Here is a 27913-nt window from a genome sequence, read left to right as displayed (position 1 = left end):
AATATTAAGCTCAGCCCGGTGGGACCATTGCTCACGTGCCACCGCACAAACAAGTAGAATGGGTTTGATTTTGATTCAAATTAAACTTATAAAATTGCACACAGAAATTAGGAAATATCCAAACTAAACATTTCATGTTGGCTGAACTCAGAGTAATGCATTTAAAACTAAAACTGGGCAGTTCAGATGCCTTTTCTCTCCTCCACTTTCTCCCAAAAACAAAATAATTAATCAAGAAAATGTAAACCATTCATGACTTGACAATTCTCATCCAATTTTTAACACACAAAGGTTGTGACCAATGTTCCACAGGCATAGGACTTTTTCTTAAACAAAATTCTTCTTTAAAAGGAAAAATGTTTAAATGCATGATTGAGGACTCCCAAACCAATGGTCGAACATGATATATGATTTCAAGTGATTTATAAGAGAAATAACTATGTTTAACAACCATGTAAAATTGTTAAAACAAAAGCAGTTTGGAAACATTCTAGTTAATGTCTCAAAATCTTAATTCTTAATTTCTAACTCAGTTTACTTAGTTGCTAGGGTGGAGCAGAAAAGGTGTTGCTAACTCCTAGGATACTTCTAAGAAGAATAGGATATTGGTTTAACTGAACTGGTCCTGAAAGAGACCTGCCTGATGGCAAAGTGTGGAATCTAATGGTATCATTAAACACTGACCCAGTGATCACCGTCATAAACCATGGGATGGTCTTGGTGTTTATATCTGTATTAGCTTTGAGATTTATTTTAATTTTTTAAATTTCATTTTTTAATCACACAAGTATATTTCTTTAGATACATATGGTCTCCTTCAGGCTTTCTCATCATTGCCCAGAAGGAGGCCGAAGGGTGTGCTGGTGTGTCTTTGAGAGACTCTCCTAAAGATGATACAATAGCATACGGAAGACCTGCTGGCTTTAGACTTGGCCCCTCCCTCTTCTTTCCATTAGCTGTTTGTAGGCTACAAAGGCATGTAAGTGCATATGTGTGTGTGTGTGTGTGTGTGTGTGTGCGTGTGTGTGCTTTCAAACACTTCCTAAGGTAAGTGATAATGTTTTCAAATTTTGTGAGCAATTGTTCAGAAACAAAGCTATATGATTAACTAGTCAGAGAAAAGAAAGAGCATCAAGCTTCCAGAGATAACCTGTGAGGAGACAAGACGTTATCTTCCTAGTTTTTTGGAGAAAAAAAGCTTTGAAGGAAGTACTCCAGGAAAAGAGTGACATACCCCTTGATGCATCCTAACTCTATACTTAACACCATCCACTACTCCTGCTTAGAGACTAGACGCCATTCTTAGAACAGGTAAGTCATGCAGCCCTTTCTGAGTTTGGACCTCAAAGGATTCTAAAGATGCTTCTATCTATCTATACGTCCTATTAGTCTTGAGAAGAAGCTCTGTGGTACTTCCCCACTAGGAAGTTTGGAAAATATGTAAAGGAATCATGGGCGGTCCCACTGTGAGAGAGGAGCAGGGAGGGGATGTTACTGGCATTTAGTACCTGGAGGTCAAGGATGCTAAGTATCTAACAATACATGGGATAGTCGCCCAAAATGAAGAACTCTAAAATGTCAATAGTGCAAGGTAGAAAACACTGTGACTAGCTAAAGGGATCAGGCCCAGGAGCAGTTGTTAAGAACTCACAGATCCATACAGGCCAAGTCAAGAAACACAAACGAATAATGCAACTCAGGATTTCAGAACAAGCATGAGATGGATGGCCACTGACACTCAGAATTGGGGAGGCAATAGGAACTGGTGGGGACACTGGTCAATTACAGAATACCTTCCCCATCTACAGGTGGCAGCTGCTGGTCAGCTCCAGTCATTGGTAACTCCACACAAACCCAGGCCCAGTGTGTCTGGTCTTCCAATCTTTTGAAAGAAGATGGGAACCCAGATTTTTATGTGAAATTTCCTAATCTTTAAATGTTGGCAACTAATTGAATATTTTTTTAAATGTGTAGGCTAAACAAAATGTTTATGAGATAGATTTAATTCATAGAGTACCACTTTACATTTTTATCCTAGTCATAAACAAACTTGCCAGATTAAAAGCAGCTCAGGAAATACTTGCAAATATGCCCAAAACTACAGATACCCAAACGTTCACAGTAGTGTTGACAATAAAATATGCAAGAGTCTAGGTGCCCCCAACAAGAGACTGGTTAAATAAACTATGGTACATCCGTACTATAGAATATTGAGTGTCATTAGAATAGATGAAAAAAAATTTCTATAAATTGACATGGAAAGATGTCAAAATACGTTAGTAAGTAAAAAAAGCAATTTGTACTCCAATGGATAGTGTGATCCTACTTACTTAAAAAAAGTGATATATGTGAGCCTGTGTGTGCATGAGTGTGTGTGCGTGTGTGTACTTACGTGTGAACAGGTATGATAAACAAAGTTCTGGAAGGATATACACCTACTGTTCCCAGTGGGTACGTATGAAAAAAGAATGTGAATACAGTGGGGTTGACAGAGGAGGGAGACTATTAAATTTTGCTTTACAGATGTCTGTATGGTTTGAATTTTTTTCAATAAGCACAGATTAAGGTTATATGTTATAATAATAAAAAATTAAGTGAGAGCAGAGCATTTAATTCTGTGAGAGATAAAGGTTGTACTTTTTAAAGCAAATTGATACTGATTAAAAAAAAAAAAAAGCCCAGCTATACTAACAGACCCTGAGACTCTCTCTGCTTTTTGGGTAAGTTTTCTCTGAGAAAGCTCAGAGAACATTTGAAGCAGCCAAGGACTTGTTTTTCTTTCACTCAGGATATCCAGAGACGCAGAGGGAAGACAAGGAGTGAGAGAGTTTTTAATAGTCACAGTGGATGTACTCAACAGAATTTGAAGGTGTAAAGATTTATGAAAGAGTTCAATCCAGCCCAAGAGTGTAATCACCAATACAATTCTTTCTCCAAGAAAATATTATGGAATAGAGAGGGAGAGAGGATTTGAATACAAAACCACTTTCACCAGCCAAATCTTGATTTAATTAATAAAAGATTCTTTCTTCCTCACCAATGAATTTTCACACTGTAAGTATCCACAAGGACAGTAAGCCAATTCCTGCTTCTAAATCTCATTAAAAATAAAAGTTTGGATTTTGAGGTGGGGCTTTTTTGCGTCTCTTTTCTTTTTTTTAATCTCCCCCCCACCCCCAACAGCCACCAAAACAGAGGAGATTTTCCTTCCTTCAGACTATGACAATAACATGATTACCCCACCACAGTTTAGCATAATGGCTCTGAAATGCTCATGGCACATTGCAGAGTTAAAGTGGAAATTATTAGGTAGCTCTTCTTTGTTATAATAATGATCACTCTACAAATAAAAGCTCTTCTCCCAAAGGTACTGCAAGGCACAAAATGCTAATTCTGAAGATTATGTGTGCGCTTTTATTAAATATTACTATGCCCTGCCTGTCTGAGGGCTTCTCTGCCCTGATTGTTTTATGAGTACCATGTTAATGTCATTCCCATCTTGCTAGCAGCAGGCACACATTTTAGCGTTTGTATGAGAGTTGATCAAAGGCCACGTGCTGGGGGAATTGCTGAGAAAACACGGACAAGCGATAAAAATCTAACAGATTAATTGGTTTAAATTTCATTTCAGGGTGTTGAACTTTGGCTCGGGACTCTAATACTACACCGTGAGTCAGGGCCTAATTACCAGATTTCCAATTTGCTTCTGAACAATGGTCGTGGTGAGAAGGAAAAGAGAGGGAAGAATGAGGAAAAAAAAAAAGAAACCGTTCAGCCTCCAGTATATATTTAACAACTAATGTTCTGTGTGCAGACAAGTGCACCAAGGGACATTTGCTATCACCTGCTCTACATCCAGAGCGTTCCTATTTCCTTCCAACAGCCACGGAAGGCAGGAGAAATCACAGATGCCCTCAGCAGTTTAAAATCTTCTGATTTACACAATCAATGTTACAAGATTCGAGAGCCAGCTTACTCGCATTGGAAGCATCAGGCTCTTTATTAGCAAAGTGAATTTATAAGCTGGAATTGCGCCTCAGCCTCCAATAGAAATGATCTATTTCATTGATAGAAAGCCAGGGCCAGGAGAGTCATGTTTACCTCAGGGTTTATGGGTGGCCTTGGGAATAAGGGTTAATTGAGCTCAGAGGTGCCTGCCCATTGAGGTGAATTAGTGGTGTGTACAGCTATCAGCAGGGTCCTGGGGCTGCTCTTACTTTTGCCTCTGAAATCTCTTTGCGCTGCGAGCTATACCTCACTTGTTTGGGGTAGCTGTAGAGATGAGCCAGGTTCTGCATTTATCATCTCTTATCCCCAAAATGAGGCTTTTGCGACAGCTGATGTCCCATTATGGAAGCCTCATCAGAGAAGCCTTGTTTGGTTTTTTCTCCATTCCTGTGTTCACATACACTGGGAAACCAACAATCAGTTGATAAAATGCACAAAGTTAGAAACGTTCTAATCCCGTTCTAAATCTCAAGATGAAATTTCACCAAAGTGGACATAAGGTTATTTTTCATTTCTGTTGTGTACAGTATATGAAAAGACGTAAACTCTCCTTTTCCAGCATTCTCTTAACCAGAACTCTTTATTTATGAGCATTTCTACAGAGCAGATAACTGATGCTTACAGGGGAGGTAAAGATGCTGCACCAGCCCTTACTGGATTCTGTGTAAAGATAGAAAGATATGATTATGTTAAGTTGATTTTAATATTCAGAGTATTACACTATTTGAAAATGGGTAAGAGCTCCAGCTGCTCAATTGCCACAGCCACCTTTCAGTGTGACTTTGAAGCAGTCACTTACCACCTCCAAGGCATTTACTCTAAGCAGTAGTTTCCACATAGATGTCCACTTCACAGATTTCTGGCAAAATGCAGAAAGTGTCCACTGTGTTTTGTTGTTTTACTATGTGCCAGGCACACAGTACACTAGTTCCTGCTATAATAATTATTGTTGTCATCAGTTTTCAATTAACCAGAGTTTATTTATTTACTAGAATATCCTACAGTCACATCATTCCAGAGTACGTAGTTCACTGTAAAACTTTCCTAGGAACTTCCAATCCAGCAACTTGCTAACATGGCCAGCCAAATTTACTGAGGAGGTGGATTTGGCACCAGTCTTTCCAAAGTAGAGTGTTTTTCTAAGGCTCTCACTTGCCTGGAATGAATATTAATAGCAGTCTTTTCAGAAATGAGGAATTGACTTTAATATTATTATCCCCAAATTTTTGAGACTTGGCAGAAAATATTGCGAAACCCATGAGTTCAGCTCCTTTCTACGGGATGCTTATGACCTCATAAAATCTCAGGCCTTTCTCCCTTCTATCTACTCGATTTTGGTGAGGTTGTGCTTGGGAGCAGCCCTGTTCCAGACATTGATGAGGACACAAAGTATCCCCACTTGTACTCAGTGCACAGATACCTGCTCTTCCTGTTACATTGGAAAAAAATTTTTTGATGGCTTTTTTGAGTGAAATGATGACTTTCCTGACTGCTCACAACTCAGTGGCACCAGCATCCGCGTTCTTTGATCTTGACAACTGGCAGCTACTGGCCAGGAAGGAGGACAAACAGACGGTCAGCCCTAGTGGGAAGACTGGCCCTCTGTATTTTCACCATGTACAGGAGGCAAAGCTATTCTGGGTGCATACACCCTCCAACTGGATGCCTTAGAAACCAGCAGTGGTGAGAGTGCCTGACCGGAGCCCTAGCACGAGCCTGTGCAAACTTCACTTTCAGAACTCTGACTTCACCACAGACTCCTGGTCAGCTGAGAAACAAACAAATTAACAACACATTTGACAGTCTCCTCACCCAACGTGTAGCAGTCTCTGTAATACTTATGCTCTTGCTTTAACCTGAGTTCCCAGATTTATTTCTGCCTGCCTTTATTTTATTCATTAATTGCTTTATGCACATAAGCGTTTTATTGTTTCTCAGGGTTTTTGTTTTGTTTTGTCTTGTTCTTGGTCTGCATTTATTGCTCCATCCATAGCATATCTAGGTATTACTTGGAAAGAATCATATATTATATATGACAAAAAAAACCCCTCCCCCCCATCGTGTGTGTATGTGTGTGTGAGATGATGTGTTAGTCACTTTGAAGAAAAATGTAACCCATGATATAGAGATTTCTCAAGACCAGAGGCAATTAAATCTATTAAATATTAAAGGAGGAGATTGAGAATTTCAAGTGTCTTTTTCATCCTTTGTTCCAAAGTAACTTCATTTGGCAAGAAAGCCCTTTGCTTTGACAACATTAATGGCTCTCACAAAAAAGGAGAAAAGGAAAAATTCCTGGTCACTAGATGGAAACCTAGACCCAACATCCATCGACATTAAGGCAAAGTTGACCTGGTGGGGATGTCTAGGTGTATCTAAACTTAGCGCAACAGCTAACTTCCAAACTATGCCATTTGTTAAATATAGACCCAGCCCAAATTGTATCTACTTCCTGTTTATTTTGCAGCTTTCTTATTCTATTCCAAGTTAGCAAAATTCCTTAACAATCAGTGGACAGAGCATCTGAGCAAGGGAAGGACAGAAATCCTAGTGCAACAATTGTAATCCAAACATTCCAAGGCAAACTCTATTGGATTTCTGAGTTTGCCTATCTGAGATGCAGATCTCTGTGCAGGTTCACTACACAGGGTTATTGAACAATTTAGCAGCGGAAAATCTTGACATTTTGATGTACCTGTAAATTCTAAATTGCACTTGAAAGATTCGTTGAAGGTTTCTTGATTTAATGACACGCAACACAGCATTGTTTCATAATATGCAAAAATTGTTTGTTAAAAACACTTGGGAAGCTCAGAATTTTATAACTCAAGGAAGTAAGAACGTATTGTTTTCTACCTCATGTTTGATCTGTCAAATCCAAAATTAAAATGTACAGAATATTAATCCTTGAGGAGCTAATGGCAAACAGTGCCATCAGCTTTATTTCTTTTCCATTTTTTCTCTCTCATTCTATGACTGCCAGCCATACCATTGCAAAGCAATGGGGAAAAATTATCATGGAGGCTGGGAGGATCCTCAAAATGAATTATTCATGGCTCCAATTGTGATATTTGTTGCAACAATAGTAAATTCACTTGCCTCTGATTATACAATAAGTAAATAACTCTTTTCTTCCTGACAAGGAGAACTTTCATGCACAAAATTATTTTTAGCTCAATTCTCCTTATTATCCTGTTGTAAGAAAAGTTCTAGATATGAAAGCCAGGGGAGAAAGGGAAATGAAAATAACTTTCCAAAAATGGACACCCAATATTATGAAAAGAGGAAACACTTTTCAGGTTAAAAAAAAGAAACAACATGTAACTGCTTCTTCAAGGAATACTCAAGTCTTTATTCACGAGCAATCTTCCTGGGCCTGGAAAATCATAAAGTCAAATATGAACAAGTCTAGTGGAAAATCTGTGACGTTAATCTTGGCTGGAGTCGTATTTTTAACAGGCCTTGAATGTGTGCGCCGGATTATCCAGATGGTCATACAGGAATCGGCCTGATAGGATTAAACCTTTATGCTGAACTCTGCTCCATCTGTTCGCCAAGGTTTGCCTTTCCTTATCTGAATATGAATTTTTAGCCTCCTCGTGTCTGGGAGCCGGACTAAATTCAGCATTAGAAACATAGATGCATGCAGATAATTTAACATTTCATTAGTTAGTCTTGGCTGATATCAGCATGGTCTTTTTCTAGAAAATATTTGTGCAAACAATTTTCCTAAGAAGAATTTAAAAGAATGCAGCACCTATTTTTTTTTGTTAGAGGGCTTTGTCTTTCTCCTCCTATTGAATTCTAGGACTCATTCAATTCACTGTCATACTAGGTGTTTACATTGATGTTTGTCCATAAAGACAGAAAAGGAAGACCTAGTATCCTCTGCAGAACTTGACTATAAGAGAGGTGATACATAATTCCGACTGGATGAATGATCCAAGCAGAATACATTCATGTATGTGTGTGTTGTTCTTTTTTTTTACGACAAGAGGATTGGTATTACTCATCATTTGATAAAATTTGCTACCACAGCTGTTTCTATCATTTTCATTACATTTTCTACATTTTTAAGGAAGCTTTGTTGAGCGGGTTGTAATTCAGAACTTCATCTTGAATGAAACAGGCTAATGTTCATTTCACCCTCCTGTGCGCACATCCCCAGAAGCAGTGAAGTTAGCTATTTATCAGCTGGAAAAGCTGGTTTAGGGCAGGTTTCAGGACAGAGGCTATTAAGTGACCAAGAGGCCAGAGCCTGGTAGATGGTTCTGGGTTCCCAACCCTGTGACAAAAGGAGGAAGGGAGGGCTCTGACTGCTGGGCTCAGCAAAGCAGCTCAGTGTCAGAAACTTCTCAGGCAAACAAGGTACAAATGAATGAATAAGTTGCCTAAAAGAGGGATCTTTTAGAATCCTACTCAGTGGCTGGTTTACAGCAATGTGATCATTAGACGTGCTCCATGTAATGCTTCTGATGGAAACCACAAGAGATGGCAGCCTGCGAAGCCTTGTCCCTAAGAACACAGGATCCCGCTAGCAGTCTAGCAGGGCTCCATCAGCTTTCAGTCCTCTTGGTAATGCTGGCTCTTGGCTCTAATGCTATCATGAATGGCAGGGACAAGCTGCTCATGAAAAAATGTAGGCTTTACCACACACAGGTCTAGTTATTATATTTATCCAGTACCCTTGATTGGACAGTCAGGGGACAGAGAGCAGCAAAACTTCCCATTCGAGCTTAAGATGACATGCTTATTGGTACAAAAGTACATAAAACATCTTGCAAAACATACGTCTTTAGCTTCTTAAATGGACAAGGATTCTAATTGGGTGACAAGATTCCAGTTGGTTCTGGAAGTAGGTGATCCTAAGTGATGAATCCCTCTATAACTGATCTCTTGTAAAACGAACAGCTCACACACACAGCCCCAGTGTCTATTCTACATTTTATTCTAAACAAGGACACCTGACTGGATGTTCAATTCCATTACTTAAATCTGCTTTGCCTAATGCAGTAGCCACTAGCCATATGTGGCTACTGACATTTAATTTTTAACTAACTAAAATTAAATAAAAATAAAACTATTTTCTTAGTCATACTAGCCACATTTGAAGTGGTCAATAGCTACATGTGACTAGTGACTATCATATTGGACAGCACAGCAATAGAACATTTCCATCATCACAGGAAGTTCTATTGGATACTGAGCTAAGAATCAGGTTTAAATAACTGAACTTGTAATTGATAAAGAATAATCAGAGCTACCATTTATGTGGTGCCCTCCATATGCCAGGAAATGTGCTAGGAATAATTAATCTCTAATCCCTCCAACAATGATCACAAAATCAAACACTCACAGAGCCAGACAGGAAGGTAAGTAAATAAAATGGGATACAGGCAACACAACAGGAGAGGTGGAGACTGTGGCTAACTGTGGGGTGTATGCCCCACCCAAAAGGAACACAACTTCTCAGTTTGACCTAATTGTGGCCATTTGAGAATGTGGGTCCAGAACTATCACCTCTTCTGAATAAAAAGAGGATTTGCAAACCCAGACTTTCATATTAAATGTTTTTCTTTTTAATTTCAAAGCAACAAATATACAGTTTCTTAAAGCACCATGCAAACCAAACTTAAATATGGCTTAGAGCTGGATTCAGTCCATGATCTGATCCACCAATGTGCAACTTCCATAAATCCTTAGAGGTCCAAGAATCATCTTTTAGTTACTAATTTCTGCAACTACACGACTAATACTGCCACTGACTCATCAAACAATAAATACAAACCACGACCACTATCAGTTCTGTTTCTGATTGTTTAAGGCCTCTCCCAAAACAACACAGAAGTCCCCAGCTAATCTTCCTCTACTATGCAGATTTTCTACAAGCAGTCTGGGAGACAAGCTCCTTGCTCCTGAAGGATTTCTATCGTCATCATGCAAGACAGCATAGATAGTGACTTTTTAAGGAAACCAGGTTTTGAATGCGAGCAGCATCTCAAAATCAACCTCGCCCAACCTTTAGTAATGCACAAGTCCTGCTTTGTGCTTTTCAGAATAGTAATGCTTATATTTCTCTCCACCGTTAAGGCTGCTACTGCTAACGTATTTGACTGAACTTTTATTATTGAGGGCCTTATCGTTTTGAGCCAGTTTCCTCTCCTCCCTGACACATTCAGTGACACTGCACTCCAGTGTTTGTTATAGCACAGATGTTTCCGTGGTGATGATTGGTGACGTCACAAGCACCGGAACATATATCATCAAATTTATCCAGACAGAGGAGTAAAGAAGAGTGGGAACTCCACTTCCATTTAAACTCCATATTGGACCGACTCAGCTTCCTCAAAAATTACTGTTTGGGGTCTGGTCTATTCTATCTGTATTGCAAAGAGCAAACACTCACGCTTGCCTGTTTGTGATTCATTTCTACTATTGGATTATTAATTATGTGCTAAACCCATCTACCTATCAAAATGCAGATTACTCATCCTCAGATGCCAGCTTTCAAAATATTACTGCCCTGCTCAAAAGCTTTCTGTCCTTTCCCTGTAGCCTAGAGGATCAAGTCCACCCCCATAAGTCTGGTCAATTCTCCCTTGCAACCTCATTCCCACCTCTCCCAAACCGAAGGCAGGACTCAGCAGCAGCTAGGACCACTGGCTCTGGCTTCAGCAAGCCTCAGCTGACATTCCAGCTTCACCATTTACCAGCTGGGCAAATTATTTGTCTTAAGCCTCAGTTTCTACCACTTTGATTGGGAATAATAATTATAAGAGAATTCACCTCATTAGGTTGTTGTGAGGTTTACATGAGTTAATCTATGTGTCCAGAGTTCAGCACAGAGTAAGCCATGAATAAATGGGAGACAGAATGAAAAAGATGAGGAGTTGCAGGAGAAGGAGGAGGAAGATGAGGAAGAAGACAATGAAGATGATGATGACAGGCTCTCCAAATCTACTGTCTTCAAACATACTTTGCAAATTCCCACCATTTGTTTCTCAGGAAGGCTATACCACTCACTTCCACCCAGGCAAACAGCACTTTGCCAAAAAGACTGGACTTCTGCGTGAAGCTGTTTCTGTCTACCCCAGTCTACAGAACACTAACCCTTCAGCGAACCCCTCCATGTCTTGCCCACCCATTTGTCACTCCCTGCACTTTTCCTCGAACTTTCATCTTGATATATGTATGCATGTACGTGTATAGCTGGCCATGTATATATGTACACAAATCAAGCCAACTGTCAACACATCACTTACAGGCAGGGACCTCATTTATTCACAAACTGGACAGACAGTACTCTGCACTTAATAACTGAGAATTAACCAACAGTGTAAAGTTTTCAAAGGGTTTGCCCATACATTATCTCAATTATTCTTAATATCAACCCTGAGTAATAGCAAACATGTTATTCTAAATTCTACTTTACAAATGAGGTAACTGAACCTCAGAGACTCACTGAAACTTGAAACTTTGAGAGTCCACATTGGTTGATAAAGTCAAATATTTAAAACACCCAAACTACCCTTCAATTTTGGTACTTATCTAAAATTTCTGCTCAGTTTGGCTAAACTATTCACTTTAATCATGTAAATACAGCCAAAGTTCCATAAAATCGTAGTTGTGCAATTCCTTATTCCCAAGACAGAGGGTGGATATTTATTAACTTTATTGAATATTACTACTCTATTTCCAACAAAGTTATTTTTCCCCTAAGACTCAGCCCCACATATGAATTATAGTAAAGTCTTTCTCTACCTTCTTCTATTTCCAAGTTGAAAAAATGTCATCCTAATGTAATACTACAGGTGCCAATTCAAACACAGCAACAGTGAAAATACTGCTAGACTTCTAGGCTCAGAAGCTTTTCCATTGTTACAAGTTGGGCTGCTAACCGCACGGTCAGTCGGAACGTCTGATACAAGCGAGAGTGGCACTATGAGGGCCTCCATTGCTAAAGTCAAAAGCAGCTTCCCTTCACTTTCATTCTCAGTCTGGACATTACCCTTCTTGGCGGTGTTCAGTACAGAATTTTGCACTGATTAAATAGGTTATCCTAAAATAATTCCTTAATTACATTTTCCCAACTCATTTTTTTCTTTTGAGCAACAAAGACTGGATTCCACAGGCTTTAGCTAACCAAATCAAGAAGAGTTTTTAGGATTCTGTCAAAGTTGAAAGGTAGAGGAATCTGAGGTCTGAATTATAGATTTGTTGTACCTAATAGTTACTAGAAAAGCAAAACTGGTTTGACGATTCAGCCAGAAGACTTTAGCAAAGAAGGACCAAAACTCTATTTTCTTCCTCTATTAAGAAAAGATATAATATACTGGACCTGCTGAGACACATTCCCCTCCACCATCCCACACATAAGACACCCAAAAACATCTGCCTCAGGCCCAGCACATAGTATCTGCTCAGTGTCTGTTGGCTTCCCAACTGTGCCCAAAAGAGAGGTAGACAAAGAATAATAAAAAATTAAAGAAAGTTCTTAATTTGCATCAACCATGTTAATTTTAATCATTCTTCTAAATAACAGCCAAAGCCTATTGCTATTTGTAAGTATTTTACATGTGCTCATCTCTTGACATTTTTATTACTTTGTCCAAGGTGGATGAAAGAAACTGCTGTGTTGAGAAGAGGCCCCAAACCTGACACGGTCTGAGCCTCTGTCTCCATCTCTCCTGCTGCATGTCTCCCCAGAACTACGGGGAAGAATGTGGGTTCGAACAACTGGCATCCTGCTGACTGCAACTGTCAATTAAATAAGCAAGCAATACAGGAGCATATGTTCACACATAAAATATTGATTAATTTCACAGATTGGGATAAAAATATGTTACAACTTCGGTTCCGCTTTCATGCTTAGTGGTCAGATAAGCATTTGGCCAATTAAAATCTATTTCTGTGCCCTGTGGGCTGGAGAGTGTTACTTTTGTGTTTCACTTTTTCCTTTCCTTCTCTGGTTACCGTCTGGTTTCCCATGTCAGGGCCTCTGTTATGACTGACCAGCAACATACGTCTAGGCAGGATTTTAATTACTAGGTCATCTCCCAGCCAACTTGCCCAAGGCAGGCTGGCAGAAAAGTCCTACAATCCATGCCTCAGACTTTCTCTTGCTCCTCTCTAGGTAAATCTCCTTTTTTCTGAGGATGCTAAAATCATGCAGATGGCATCATATTCATCTGATAAGGACGATGATCACCTAATTTCTATAAAGTTTCTTTTCTGTCCACTGAGTATTTCAAGTTGCAGGGCTGGCACAGAGAGATTGAGATGGGGTGCCCGATAGCGTGACGTGATACCAGGATTTTTTATCTTAACCCAGAAAAGCACCTTCCCATATATCACTGCACATGCCAACTAACGTACCCTGGGGATTTAGCATGGATCTGGCTTTTCAATTTGCCTTTGAGTAACGTCGTCAATTTGCCTCAATTGAAGCAGGAATTATATTACCTGATCAAATAGCAGGAGAATTTCTCTCCACCTCTGAAGTCCAGAGTGAGGGGATTAGCATTGACTAAACAGTGGGAAATAACAGTGGTGATGACCGCCTTGGGTCAGTTACTTGGAGGTCCAAACAAATGCTGCAGTTATGAAAACCTAACTCTTCTTCTGTTTGACCACAACCAAATCTTTGAAGGATGGCCTCGGTTTCCCTCACTTGCTAATTGAGGAGAATAACCGTAGTGTCCTCCTATGGCGTTAAAAGCATTAAAAGAGATGATACAACATGCCTAGGCTGAACCCGATGGGTAGCAAATGCTCAAAGGATGCTATCATAACAGCAAAATCATCACCACCCAACACTGGTCTAAAAGCTAGCATTTTACTGGGCAAAGAGCTCTGTAAACCTGTGACTAAGAAAAAACACTGAACCCATATCTTCAAGTCAACCAACCAAAGAGAAACCAACTCGTGGGAAATTTCCAAATTTATTTTCTGAAAAATGGATCTCGGACCTATGCCACCTTGCCTATTAGCCCTCCTCCAAGCTCTAATATTTTGTCCCTATGTGGAATTTTGAACATGCTTTCCTCTCTGCCTAAAATACTCTTTTCTCTTTGCTTGACAAAATCCTACTAATTCTTATTTTAAATTTTAAAAGTGTCCCTGAATCTTCAGACTTGCCTGAGTCCCTTTATTTAAAGCTCTCTTAGTAGTCTGGATTTCTCCTTTACAGTGCTTACTACTGTTGCAATCTAAGTAATTCTTTGTGCAATTATTTGCTTAATATTGACACATAAATATGCACAAACACGTGACTATATACCTCATAATGTCAACAGCTGTCTCTGCTTTGTTCACTTCTGAATCCTTATTGTCTAACATAATAGGCAATCAATAAATATATGCTAAATAGATGAAGAATTGAATGGCTGAATGAACAGGTAAACGAACTAAAGAAGAATCAGCAGCACTGTTAAGATTTTAAAGAACACAACAGAGCAGCTTAAAAGTTGAGAAGTCTTCCAGTGGTTACTAACAATCGTCACTGCACCCACACTGGGCTTCCTCAGTGGATTAGCAGTGGCTCCATGGGAGCCGGTTTCCTAGGCTGATCTGGTCCCCATTCCAGCAGCAGGCACGCCACTCTCTTGGGGGTTAAAATTAGCACCAGTAAGCTCCCCCTGCAGTGGGCTCTAATCATGCAAGGGCCCAGGTGGATCTTGCTGACAGATGTTAAGGTTAGAAGGAAGGGTAGCAGCCAGATGAGAAAACAGAACCACCCCCTTCCGGAGGTACCAGCACTTCCTGTCTTTAGGCCTGGCTGGTTCCTGCCTGCCCTGCCCCTCCCCCATGCATCAGTTTCAACACAGTTGCTGCTCTTTCTGTCATTTGAACTCAAATCCTATCTCAGAAATTGATGGGCGATCCTGCCCCTGACAACACAATGTCAGCTTTGCTCAGTGTCCAGCTGGTTCCGTATATATTATCATAATGTGCTGCCTGGGTGGACCCTGGCTGATTCTCTCCCCTGACTCGAATCCTCCTTTCCACACTAATTTCTGCTCTCTGATATGCAGACACTACTTGTTTAAAAATAAAAACAAAGTTAACAGCTCAGGAGACGTTTTGATATTTTAAATCCTATGAGGACACTAAGTCTATTCTAATGGTAAACTGAGCTAAAAAGGTTTTCTTCTAAAAAACAATATTTGACCCTTTAAAAAAAAAACGTTTCCCAGGTCCTACACTGTTTCCTGGTGACTTGAAAGAATTATTACTTCCCTCAACCCTTAAGCCCTCTAAAAGAGTGTTTCCCAAACTTCAGTCCTGACTTTGCTCCATGCCAGTACCATTTACACTACGACTTACATAATATTATTTAGTAGCTATTTTTGTTTGGATAGACTTACTTTTTCTTACTTTTTCTAAGCAATAACAGCTGTGAGATCACGACTCTGGAAAGCTTTGTAGTTTTTTGCTTATGCATTAAGATAGACATATAACTATTTAAAAAAATTTTTAATGTTTTTTCCCCTCTATCACCTGAAACCATCTCACATACTGCATGAGAAATCTAGTCTAAAAGCTCACTGCCAACCATCCAGTGGGTTCAACACTCCCCTGTCTCAGCTGAGGGAATTCAAAGAGAAGGACTCAGGGCCAGAGCTACCTAAGGCAGGAGGGACTGTGTATGCCGCACTTTGTGGCTTGGCCAGGCCTCCCGGAACCCACTGTTAATCTCCTGCAGAAATGCCCAAGGTGAAGGGAAGTTGGCTTTAGATCTGTCCTGTGGAATGACCGTTACCTTGGCATTTCGGTGGCCACTCACCAGGGCAGTGTGTGTGTAGCACTCAGGAGACAGGAGACCTCTCAGAGAATCAGCTGGGTTCAAACAAGGAATCACCGGGGCTTAAACAACTCTACTAAGTACCCCCCTTTAATAGATGAGGAAACTGAGGCCCAAAGAACTCAGAGCACACACTCAAGGTCATGTAGCAAAGGTGGCAGTGTTCCGTTTTTATTTATTTCTGCATGTATAACTGAAAATGTTCAAAGAAAAATGTTTCAAACCCACTCCTGGCCACTGCCCCTAAATATTCTCATCTTAAGAAGATTTATGACCAGTACACAGAAGCTTCCATCTGCATATTTGCATCACTTGAATCCTCTCAAATTCTCAAGTGAGGGAAGCTCCTGTGGTAAGTAAGTAGATAGAGTCCCTTTGTTTGGACCCATCAGCGAGGCAAATAGACACAATTGGACTATGATGCTTTTGTAACCAAATATAAGATAAAAATTAAAATATATATATTAAAAAAATATAAGACAAAAACATTCTGTTGTTTCCGTCCAAAATATACGCAGAAAGCACACTCTCCCCCAACTGCTCCCTCCCCCACGCACACACTTGTGCTTATTAAAATAAGTTAGGTGTGGTGCCTTATTTATTAGGTCACACAAAATACCAAGTACTGGAAGTTTCCCACAGTTGACGGGTTTGTCAAGAAATTCATCTAAGAAAACAACCTTCCCAAATCCAAATCAGGAGCAAGAGGTTTAGTAACCCTTCAGTGCCCTGACAAGGAGCCTGTTAGTATCCTAGCAGTTGCTAACTCAGTCTTGCCCGTTTTCTCGTGGTCTCCTTCCTTACCTTGCATATGGGCCAAGGCACATATGATCAACAAATGATTTCTACAGAGATGAATTAGAACAACCTTGTAAATAAATAAAATATTACCAGCCTCCTTCTTATCTTGCCAGCCCCCTAGAGAAAACATACCAGTCATCAAATAAAATCAGCATTTTCTTTATTTGACTAGTAGAATGTGGTATAGCTAGGAGGGAAAAATAGATTACTGAAGGAAAATGAACTATAAGGTAAACATACAGAGTACGATCATTAAAAAAAAACAAAAGACACGCTCTTGGCTAACTTTTGAAAGGTCTATTTAAGATACTAGTATAATTGCTTTACTTGTACTGAGAAAAAAATAAGAACTAGTGGGGTTGGAGATGGAAAGAATTTTAGCAGAATGCATAGAGCGAGTAATTGAGAGTATATGCTCTCTTCATTGGAACCCTGATCTACTTCTTTGATGTGCAACTCTGAGCAAGTTACTTAACCTCTCTTTAGCCTCAGTTTCCTCATCTTTACAATGGGTGCCTAGCACTATGTGCCTGGCACAGCATGGGTTCAATGAGTATTTATTGTCATTAGACTTAGTACTACCATTACACAGAGCCATGTGGTTAGGCAGACCTGAGACCAAGTCCCAGGTCCAATTCTCATTAGTTTTGTGGCTTTGGGTAAGCTACTGATGCTCTCTAAACCCCAATTTTCTCATCCATAAAATGGGGATAATAATTGTTATAGCTCGTCAGGTTTGCTGAAGGATTTGATGACTTGATGTAAGTGAAATGATTACCACAGTGCTGGCACATAGTAAATACTCCATAAATGTTAGCTGATAATAGACAAAAAATGACAATAGCAATAATAATAATAATACATATTACTACCTGGCCTGGTCACCATTAAGCAGGGCAGCACAGTCTGAGCACTATTTCTCTTTTGTCAGCAATGCTGTTGGTGTCATGTTTGAATAAGGATAACACAGATCACCTGCTTAGCAGTGACCTATGGCTCATAAACTCTTCAATCTGCCTGACACTGAGAGCTTGCTGGCTACCAGGTCCCCAGTGTTAAAATTTCTGGTGTTACTTGCTTTTTAGATTATTCAGGGGATACACTGAAAACCAGTCTTTGCTTACATGCTTGTTCATTACCTTGACTACTTGCTGCATCCTTTCTATTGCAAAGGAAGACAAAAGACATCTTCCCCACCGCTCAAAGAAAAAGGCCTGATCTGATGCTTGAAAATCTAGGGCCTTCATGCTCTATTTTATGACAAATCTGGATATTCTCAATCCTAGTGTTCTATTCTTGCAACTGTCTTCCTTTTTCAAGTCGGTAAATCAATTGATAAGATATAATATGCCACCATCAGTAACACAAGATGCTGCTGCTATTTTTCTACTTAACCTGGACCCTTCACCAAGATGCTCTTGCCTAAGCGGGCCTGGCTAGACTTCTACACCTAAACCAGTCACACGAAGTCACACAAATGGACGTGCAGTCACATCCAGCATACCATGGGCAAGTGCAAAGAGCACTAAATGGATTTTGAAAACTAGCTCTGTGAGGGTGAGCAGGTTAAATTCCCTCTCCATGCCTCAGTTTCCTTCTCTGGAAAATGAGGAGGGGTACTGATGACCTTCTGTGCTTCAGTGGCTCTTCACTCAGCCTGAGCTGTGACTGCCCATGGTGAGAGGGGAGAAACAAATTTGGAGGGTACATTTCTCTCTTGTTTAGTTTCTTTTCACTCACCAATTTTAGTTTTTTTGGTTGGAGTTAGACACGTAATATACATTTCCTAGGTCAAATAAAGCAGCAGCCCTCCACTCTGAAGGTCTTAAAAACGGAAGTCTCCATAAGTTCAAAAAGAAGTCAATAGGTAAACTCTTTCTAAGCTACTTCAGAAAAAAAGCGTATCAATAAGCCAAAACCATCTGGAAAAAGAACTCTCAAAATGTTTGACTTTCTTCCTATTTTGAACACATGCGCTATTGATAGAATGAGGAGTGATCACGGGGACAGCTCGGAAGCACAGCCAACTCCCTGGTGAGTTTCCAAAGGCCAGTAGGGAAGGGCAAAGTTATAAGCAACTCAGAGCAATCTCGCCCTGGGCTTTCCTGACACACTGGGAGTCCCTGTAATTGAAACTGAGCTCATCAAAGCCCTGCTTGGCCCCCCACACCATTTCACAATTGCCACCGACCACAGCCAGAGTGTCCCATGTGCGCTTGCATGATCTGGCCCTCAGCAGCCACCCCACCCTCATCTCCTGCCACCCTCTCAGTGGCTGGGAGCAACAGCAGCCATCCCAGTCTCCTTTGGTTCCTTAAACTCACCTAAGCAAACAGCCTTTGCACAAGCTGTTCCCTCTGCCTGGAAATTTGTTTCTTTCCCCTTTGCCTGGTGAAAACTTATCATCTTTTAGGTTATGGCATAAATGTGATTTCCTCAAAGAAGGCTTCCCTGACACCTCACTCCTCCCCACTCCTTTCACGGTCCTCCTTTTATGCACAACTCTAATAAGTTAGTTGTAAATTTTGTTTAATATCTTTCTTTTCCATTTGCATCATAAATTCTGTGAAGATAGGAACTGGATCTGCCTTGTGCTATTGTGCACCTAACTTGGTGTCTGGCATGTGATGCTTCGTATGAATGAATGGAGAAAGGAATGATTTGAAGTCCACCTTCCTGACCTTATTCCTTGGCTGGAGATCCAAAGAAAGGGCTATCCTAGAAACAGCCAATGGATTTCTCTGTTCTCCTAAAGCCCTGCTTCTCCAAAGACACCTCCTAAAGGAGGTGCCCGACAAGGGAAGGCACATGTCAATGGCTTCAGTTCAGAGCATTAAAGAAGAGTGCATGCTAAAAGGTGGTCTAGAGATGACCCAACCCAGCTCTCACTGAACGCATACAAAACTGAGGCCACAGAAGCAAAGTGACCTTCCCAGAGTCACACAGCTAGTTAATGGCAGAGTCGGGACCGAATCCAGCTCTCCAGTCAGACAGTCCGATCCTCCTTCTATTAGATCCAACTGATGTTTACTAGCCACTTCTTAGGGCCTCATTACACAGAGGGGAGAGGTGGGGGCCTCTTCTTTCTACTGGAAGCTCCATGCTGTCTCTCAATTTGAAGTAATCTCCCCAAGCCTGAACCATCTCTCTCCACATGTCCTTAAAACAACAAATTTAAGTGCAGCTGGGCACAGGGAGTCAATGGGGCTGCTGGATGCCCAGGGGCGACCAACAGAAGCGAAAACTGCTTTCGTCTGGAGCAAAAGGATTAAAGAAGGTCAAATGCTAAAGAGCAAGAATAACACCATATTGTCAGGGACAGCTGGAAGGGGACACGACAAGGGAAAGGTCAGAGCTAACTGGTGGTGGTGAAAATCTGATTCTCTTTCTCTAACACTGTAATTACAGCAAGGAGATGGGCCCAGTGATTCTATCAGCACTCTTTATTCTACGAAGTATTTTTAGTTTGACCAAACCCCACTGTCATTTTTATTTGTTTTATTTTGGGATCCTAACACGTTTACACTTCACGTCTCTATCTTTATAATTACTTTGAAGGGAAATTCAATTCATTCACATCTGATGCCCACAAAAGCTAAATTTCAATCATTTTCCATTTTTAAAAAGCGAGGGTGTTTAAAACATCTATATTTGAGCCAAGAAACTAAGTAGGACCTCAAGTCAGAACTCATGAACGTTAAAATATTCATCTTCTAAAAACTCTTGATTAGTAGTTCTACTGATTTTTCAAATAAATATGAAGGTTGGACAAATTCATAACAATTTTTAAAGAACCCTAAATCTGGAAAACACCAGAATGAGGCCATAACCCCACTCCTGGAAAGGGCACCTACTGACGGCTGACTGAGTTCTCTGACCTACTCGGATTTCCCAGTGATCATGGAGGAGGCAAGTCCTCCAACAATCCAAAAAGGGGAGAGAGAGGGAGGAAGGGAGAAAAACACACACATGCCAAAATTAAAAAAAAAGAAAATGTCCCCTAAAAAAAAATGAGCATTTAAACTGCTTGTCAGACGGCTTCCTGACAAAGCCACTAGAGTGTCTTCACAGGCATTTGCATAAATGCTGCCGGTGAGTTCACCATAGCTGCTCGCGCTAATGGTACATAAAGTAATTTAGTCACTTCTCCCGGCATTCTGTGTCAGAATGATGAGCACCGGCACTTTGCCTTGTTGCATATTAGATCATTAGATAATAAAGTGTCAGCTCATGCAAGCTGACAGGGTCCCTGCACCATAGCTTTGTGAGGGCACCGCATTTTGCCACAGGGGGAAAAAACAGAGAAACTGATGCCACAACTGGCCTTAAATTCAAGTAAACACAACCTGAACCTCAGGAGAACAAGGACAACATCAACACTCTCAGAGTCCTTTCAAGATCTCCAGCACACAGTCCCCAGGAATTTGCCAAAGTGATGGGAAGGCAGGGTGGGCACACAAACCAGGGTTGTGCGTTACCCCGGCTGGCAACAATTCAGCATCTTTGGCCCCAAGCCTATGCTTTTCCAAAAATCGGAACCCTGAGAGTAAGTTACCTTCTAAGGTGGCGTCTCTCCACAACTGTACATCTTCCATAAAGCTATTGCTTAGAAAGGAAACCTCACTAGCCTAAACTCTGCCATAAATATCCAGCCAAAGAAAATCTCAGTATTTATGAATGAAGAAAAAAATAGTGGGGAGAGCAATTACCATGAGCTACAGCGTGCCAGGATTCACCCTCTTTGGACCATGCAAGATTCTCTGAAATAAATTTGCCTTTGTCAACTCTCCTACTTGAAATACAGGCACAGTTATTCCAGCACAGAGGTTTGAGAGTCTGTGGGTCACACAGGGAAGACTGCATGAATGTAAAGCATGGTCTCTGTTTCTACTTATATGCAGAAAGATGAGCCCCGAAAGGGAACTTTCCTCCAACTGTCTGACAAGCAGGATATAAATAGAGATGTGCAGAGCAGCTCAAAATAATTCAGGCTACCTGTAAATGAGATGGTAAAAAGTCCAGAATGAGGAAAAACGAAGGCTCCTACAGGTCACCTAAGAGGTGACAATACTTGGCAGTCTCAACGTGCAGCAGCTGTTTGAGGTGGGGGTGGGAGAGTGGAGGTGCTGCAGAGTGAGGATGTGATTCTGGAAGTCTTAAACAGAGCAGTTTTTAATAAGACTTTTCAATGGCAAGATAAAGCATTACCAAGCCCCATGATCAACATGAATTAGCATCACTCCCACATATCACCATGAAAGAGCCCAACAGTCACCCTTTGCTGAGTAGATATTTATATATGATCTTGAAGTGTCTGAATGAGTGGGTGGTTATGTGTGGTTGGTTGATTCATTCTGCAGAGAAGCAGATTTCCATGTTACTATCATTACAAAGAACTTCAATGTGTTTACCCTTTTATTCCTCTAGAGAGAAGTGAAGTAAGGCTTTGGCGAGAGGAAGGTCCCCAAGCCAAAGGAGATAGGACATACTCATGTACCCATGTCCTCAGTGATGGTTAACCATTAATAAATAGAGAAACGTCATCATTTTCTTGAATAATCTACTACTAATAGCATGGCCATTTTTGGACTGGTAAAGTGGAGCAGAAGAATAAAATGCTGTCTTTAAAACTTAGAACAATATGATATCCCAACTGAAATATTAATATGTACACCTAGAACTGAGTGTATTTGAGCTGGAAGGAAGCTTAGAGACATTCTGGTCCAGAAATCTCAAAGTGTTAGCCTATGGCTGTATTCTTTCTAAGTGACTTCCCTCCTCCCATCAGGGTTTAAAAATTTTGTAATTAGTTACCAACAATGAAAAATTAGCAGATGTTTACCTTTTGCCAAATTGGAACATCTGGCCCCACTGGGCTCTCATCCCCCTTGGTGACAACTAGCTGGGGCTGGGGGCAGCAGAGCATGTACCTGCCCTTCTTCCGCAGTCTCCACCCAGCCCACTTCCCCTATGCACGTGACCTGTGGCCACCCAAGGCACACATTTTTTTTTTAACCCCTTACAGATCATCACCTTCTTTTTACCAAGAAGAAAACTAAGGATCCCAAAGGGTAAATTGACTTGTCCAAGGTCACACAAAGGCCAGAGGTGAAACTCAGAATTGAATTTAGGTTTCCCGGCTCCTATTTGAAGACTCTCCCCCCGCATCATGTTGCAAAGTAACGTTCCTGACCTCCATGACCTAGAGGTGTCCTTTGCAGCAGGCTGTTTTTTGCTGGTTTGCGTCGGGTTTTTTCAGTGGGGGGATGATTTGTGTGGCCCCATGCGCTCTCTCACTGGCTTCCCAAGGGCAGGAATGGGATCTGGGTGTAGTGTGCGCTTGGAGCACATTTTGAAGCTGTGAACTCATGACTGGCAGATTTCAAACTGACAGTCAGGTCTGTCCGGGGCAGGACAGTAACCACTGTAACTAAGCCGCCACAGTCAAAAACAAGATTTCAGTTTTTAAGCCAGCACTCTAAACGGTGCCCACTAAGTATTTACCTATTTTTTCCTCTCCCTTTCACTTAAACACTTCTAGTCATACAATGCCTTAAGTGACTCCAAAGATATTAAAAAGGCAACATTACTGTAAAGTGAGGATCAGAATAATTTTAAGTACAGGAATGGAACTAGGAATGTAATCATGAGCAGGTGTTTCAAATGGCCTCCTGCAAAGAGTAATATCCATTCATCTCAGCACTAATGAAACCATAAAGAAGCAGCTTTTGAAAGATGATGGTTTACTTTAAAAAGACTGTAAAACTGGATGTGGTAAAGAATCCCTTCTAAGAGTGTTACATCTGGCTAATTAATAAAAAGTACAGTTTATGTGTTCCTTAAGTGCAGAAAAAAAAATCAGGCAAAAATAATGACAGTGGTGTGTTTATTTTTAAATTGGGATGCTGGCAGGAAAGGGAGATTTCTACCCTATGAATTATATCATGGACAGCCCATGGCCCACGGGAAAATCAGGCAATTGGGGGGTAATTTGTGTGGTAGTGTGTTTTTAAAAGAATCCTGCTGACCTAGCAAACTGGAAAGTGAAGTGGGGAAATGAGTTAAGAGTTTAATTTGAAGGAGATTAGAGAAAATCTAGCATGGTGACTGGTATCCAGTAGAGTCTCAGTTGCCGTTTCTTGGATGGATGGAAGGATGGATGGATGGACAGACGGAAGGATGGACACATTACATATACATGTAGCATAGAAACATTCAGACGTACACTCAATTTAGCCCATGGTTCCTTTGAGTGGCTTTCACTTTCCTTGATTCAAATGTTTATCTGGTTTCCTCCAGTCCTCTCAAAGGCACCACTGCTTAACTATAATTCTCAAGATAAATGTGATTTCTCCCCACCAATGTCTACCTACAGAAATCAAGCTCTATCATGTCATGATAAGGGTAGGGGTATGCACAGGGCAAGAGAGGGATATCTAGTTTGGGCTTCATATTCAGAAAGCACCTCCAACCTAGACTTTGGACTTTATCTCCAGTTAAGTTAAACATACAGTCACAGAGATACATCAGCAGGATCGTAAAGAGAATGGAGTTCGTTATACAACAAGGTCAATTGTAAACTCAAAATGTACCATGATTTTTGCTACTCTGCTTTGGCCTCTCTTTATTTTTTAGTTAAGTGGGTGCTTAAAATAAAGCAGGGGTCCAGGTCTCCCTTTGTCTCTCAACTAGAAGGAAGGATACACATCAGCCATTTCCAGTGTAGAGAGTTGTGCAAGAAGAAAGGCTGGACCTCAAAGATATCTTCCTGCCTCTCAATACTCAGCATCAATATTGTTCAACAGAACATTTGAAATTTGAAACAGAGCAGACAATGTGGTGGAGTTGGAAGAAAGAAACCAAATAAATTCACAGTTAAAGTAGCAATGCCAACCAATGAAAATGATTCGCCTACCATGTTCCAGATAAGAGGGCGTACCTTCCGAGGGGTCAAGCCTCCGAGCCCTCCGCCCATGCTTGGAGTTATTATGGACAAACATGTTATCAGAGACTGCCAGGACATGGCCATCCACATTGACTGTCGTAGACACCACGACCTGGAGACAGAAGAGAGAAATGAATGAACATTTTAATATAAAAGCATGGAGGGTAATAAACTCAAGTTAAATAAATAACAGCTGGGAGCTGAAGAAAATTGCATAGCTATTTCACATAATAACTGGTGCTTATGCTGTACAAGTCTAACAAGAGGAGCTATTGATGAGTGGGTCTTTGGCATGGAACGCTTTTGATGCAGTTTTAAGTAAAATTGCACAGTTTATAGTTATACAGCAGAAGGTACACTGTTAACCATAATTTTAACAAGAGGATCTTTATTAGCATATTTTTTTTACACAAGGATGGTTGTGTTTCACCTAAATTACCCTTCAGTTTAGACACTGAAGCAGATATCACAGTTGATCATGCAAATAAAAATCTTTTGAATCTTTAAAATATTCCCCCCCCCCCCCCCACTGTGTCAGGGTGAAGAGGATAGAGAAATGAAAAAGAGGAATCACTGAGAGCCGGGATACAGCTTTCTCTCCTGGATGTCTTTCGGGGGTTTCTTGCACTTTTTTCCTTCCCACATTAGTTCAGTAAATGAGACCAAAGCCCCCCTTGGCACCATCCCCAACCCACGAGACCCCTGCCCCCCACTCCTCCAGCAAAAGAATTCCTGCTAAGTGAGGGTCTTAGGTCTGTGTTTCAAAGCCAAAAGAAATGGTGGCACTGGCCCAAAGTACAATTCAGATACCCTGCCATCTCATAAACTGACTCCTCTGAACCCAGCTTGCCAGAAGGGACACAGGCAAGGTGTTTTCTCAGAGAACTTTTGACTAAAACAATGAGAAGAAATGACCTACACTTCTCCTTATATTAAATGGGGGAGAGGATTAAAACCGAAACCCACAGAGATATGTTTATTCATGTGACCTCTTACAACCAAATATAATAATTGTCTGTAATTGCAGCTTCAGCTCCCACCTCATGCTTTGACACGGGAAACAGCAATCAGCCAGCTCCCGTTTAATCCACCTATTATGTTGACTAATTAACTTTGCTCGACAGTTTATTTCTTCCTCCATTATCAGCCCCTGTCAGCCGCAAGCACCCCGCAGCATAGGGGGGACCTCAGGCTCTTTGATTGATCACCGATAGATTGACATGCAGATTAATTTAATTAGAATCACCTCACTTGAGAAATGAAAGACAATGGCAAGAGGGCTAATAGATCTGCTCTCATAATGAGGCGAACCTCCAGAGCCAAGGCTGAGGATTTCTGATTTATTTTGCTCAATTCCCCAGTTGCTTGGAAAGACTCTCGCTTTAATTGTTCTTGGTTTTGAGAGGCATTAGCCTCTGAAGAGGCGAAACGCTTTACAAGGACTGGCACATACTGAGGTCCCAGTTTCTGAAGAAGACTTTTCTCCGAGTTGGCGAAAGCGGCACTGCCTTCTAGCGTCTTGGGCAACGCGACGGTGTCCTCACCAGAGTTGGGCAGAGGGGAAAATACTGGGCCTTGGCCTATGCCTGCAAATTGTGTGCCCTATATGGCAAACGGGCCTCTCCGAAGACCCTCACCCCCAGCAATCGTGGCCATACTCAAAAGTTCCACCGTCACCTTCTTTGACCTACACGCATCTCTGCAAAATATGGCGGATTCCCTTTCCACCGCCTCAAAGATGGAGAAGTGCAAGCTGGAAACGCACTGCCGCTGATACTATCACGGGGTTGAAGTGATTTTATTTGATTCGACTTGATTATTTTGGATTTGTTTTTTTCTTCTGGGCCCTCGCCTCTGCCCACCAGATGACCGGCTCCCTATACCAAGCCCCTTGCCTCTCTCAGCCCCGGATGCAGAAGTCAGGAAACAACGGCACATCGTCATCCAGCCCTGGGGCCTCCCTTGGATTAATGCAGGGGAGAGCTTCTGTGGGGTCCCCGCAGGGCTCCCTCAGGGTCCTCACCTTGGCTCCTTGAAGGACCTGAGCCCTCTTCTGATTTTATTTTTTAACTCTGTTTTATTAAAATGTAAAGTAAACAAGTGAGAGTCCGTTCAGGGACTCAGGGTATTCTCCTTAGTCATCGTGAAACCCAAAATTCCAGCTAAGGCAGGTCGTTCGTGGGAGGACCTGGTAAGTTCGAAGCAGCACTTTGCAAAGTGGTTTTCTCTTTCTTCATGATTGACCAACCAGATCTGACACATTCTGAAGCTTGCGTGTATGCCTCATCAATTGCAGGTGAATTTAAAAGGAGGAGGAGGAGGAATAAGAATGGTCTATTCTTTTATTTTCAGAAGTACTGTGTGTAGTGGCAGAGTCCATATTATTTAAGGCAAAGGAAACTCACTTTTCTTTTTAGTTGGTGAGATGACTTCGTGGGACATTTACAATTATATAACAAAGCTGGGTCTTTCAAAGAAATTTTGATTTACTACTAGACCACAATTGAGTGGTCACTGGAGTCGTTAGCTGAAGAAACTATAAAAGGAATCCCAAACGGTATCTGTTTCCAGTGTCAGGAAATACAGAAAGTGGTTATTCTAGATGTCTGTCTTAAGAGAAAAAAAAGCAATGACAATTCACCACGCACCTGTAAGACAAAGCACTAGAGGCTTAAGGCTTAAAATATTCGGTATCGTTTAAAGACATTGTCATCTAATTCCTACACTGAAAAAAAATGACAAAAACGGTTAAGAAAAAAAACATATATATATATACCCTGTGTGTTTTTTGCTTGGCAGAGGATTACAGAGACCACATGTGTGACAGAATCATTTCATTGAAAGACCAATTAAATTTGGGGAAAGGTAATACAGAGAATCCTCATGTCTTTAATTTCTAGAAAATAAACACCTAATATGTTCCTCAAAAACTCATAGCACAATACATTTTAACTTCCCTATCCCCCAAATAATTTCTCTCATTCCAATTTGGGAATGATCAGGATATATTTAAATAAAACAGATACTGAAATTAATCCACAGAGCAACTTGTAAATTTTTAAAAATCTAACTGTGAGGTGCAAAGAGGGCACTGAAGTGTCTTTTAAAAATAAGCCCATAGTGGGAGGGAAAAGGGCCTTTACACTTTAACGCAAGATTAATGAGGTGCTGACACATTCATGCAGGCAAGGGGACAGACGGGCCTGCCAAATCTTCAACCTTCCCAAATTTTGTCAACAAAATATAGCTTGAATTTGGGACAGATAAATATGGAAAATGATTTTACGTTTGGAATAGACCATCCTTTCCCTTTCTATCCCCTTTCTCGCTCCCCTGCCCAGGGAGAAATGAAAGGA

General features: G+C 40.9%; 1 protein-coding gene across 8 annotated transcripts in view; it reads right to left on the bottom strand.

The window, feature by feature from the left end:
* The window catches only part of EBF1 (EBF transcription factor 1), a 380610-nt gene that overhangs the window by 100046 nt on the left and 252651 nt on the right, over positions 1-27913 (bottom strand). For 5 of the 8 annotated variants that reach the window (XM_044777723.2, XM_044777722.2, XM_044777726.2 and 2 more), the window contains exon 8: positions 24528-24669. In XM_044777723.2, the coding sequence (XP_044633658.1) occupies positions 24528-24669 (142 nt within the window). The remainder of the gene's footprint in view (positions 1-24527; positions 24670-27913) is intronic. The other 3 variants (XM_044777725.2, XM_044777724.2, XM_044777729.2) reach the window with 1 other exon arrangement.

The sequence above is a fragment of the Equus asinus genome, chromosome 9 (genome assembly GCF_041296235.1).
Source record: "Equus asinus isolate D_3611 breed Donkey chromosome 9, EquAss-T2T_v2, whole genome shotgun sequence".
Lineage (NCBI taxonomy): Eukaryota > Metazoa > Chordata > Mammalia > Perissodactyla > Equidae > Equus > Equus asinus.
Note: the sequence above shows the minus strand (reverse complement) of the source record. Positions and strands in the feature narration are given on the sequence as shown.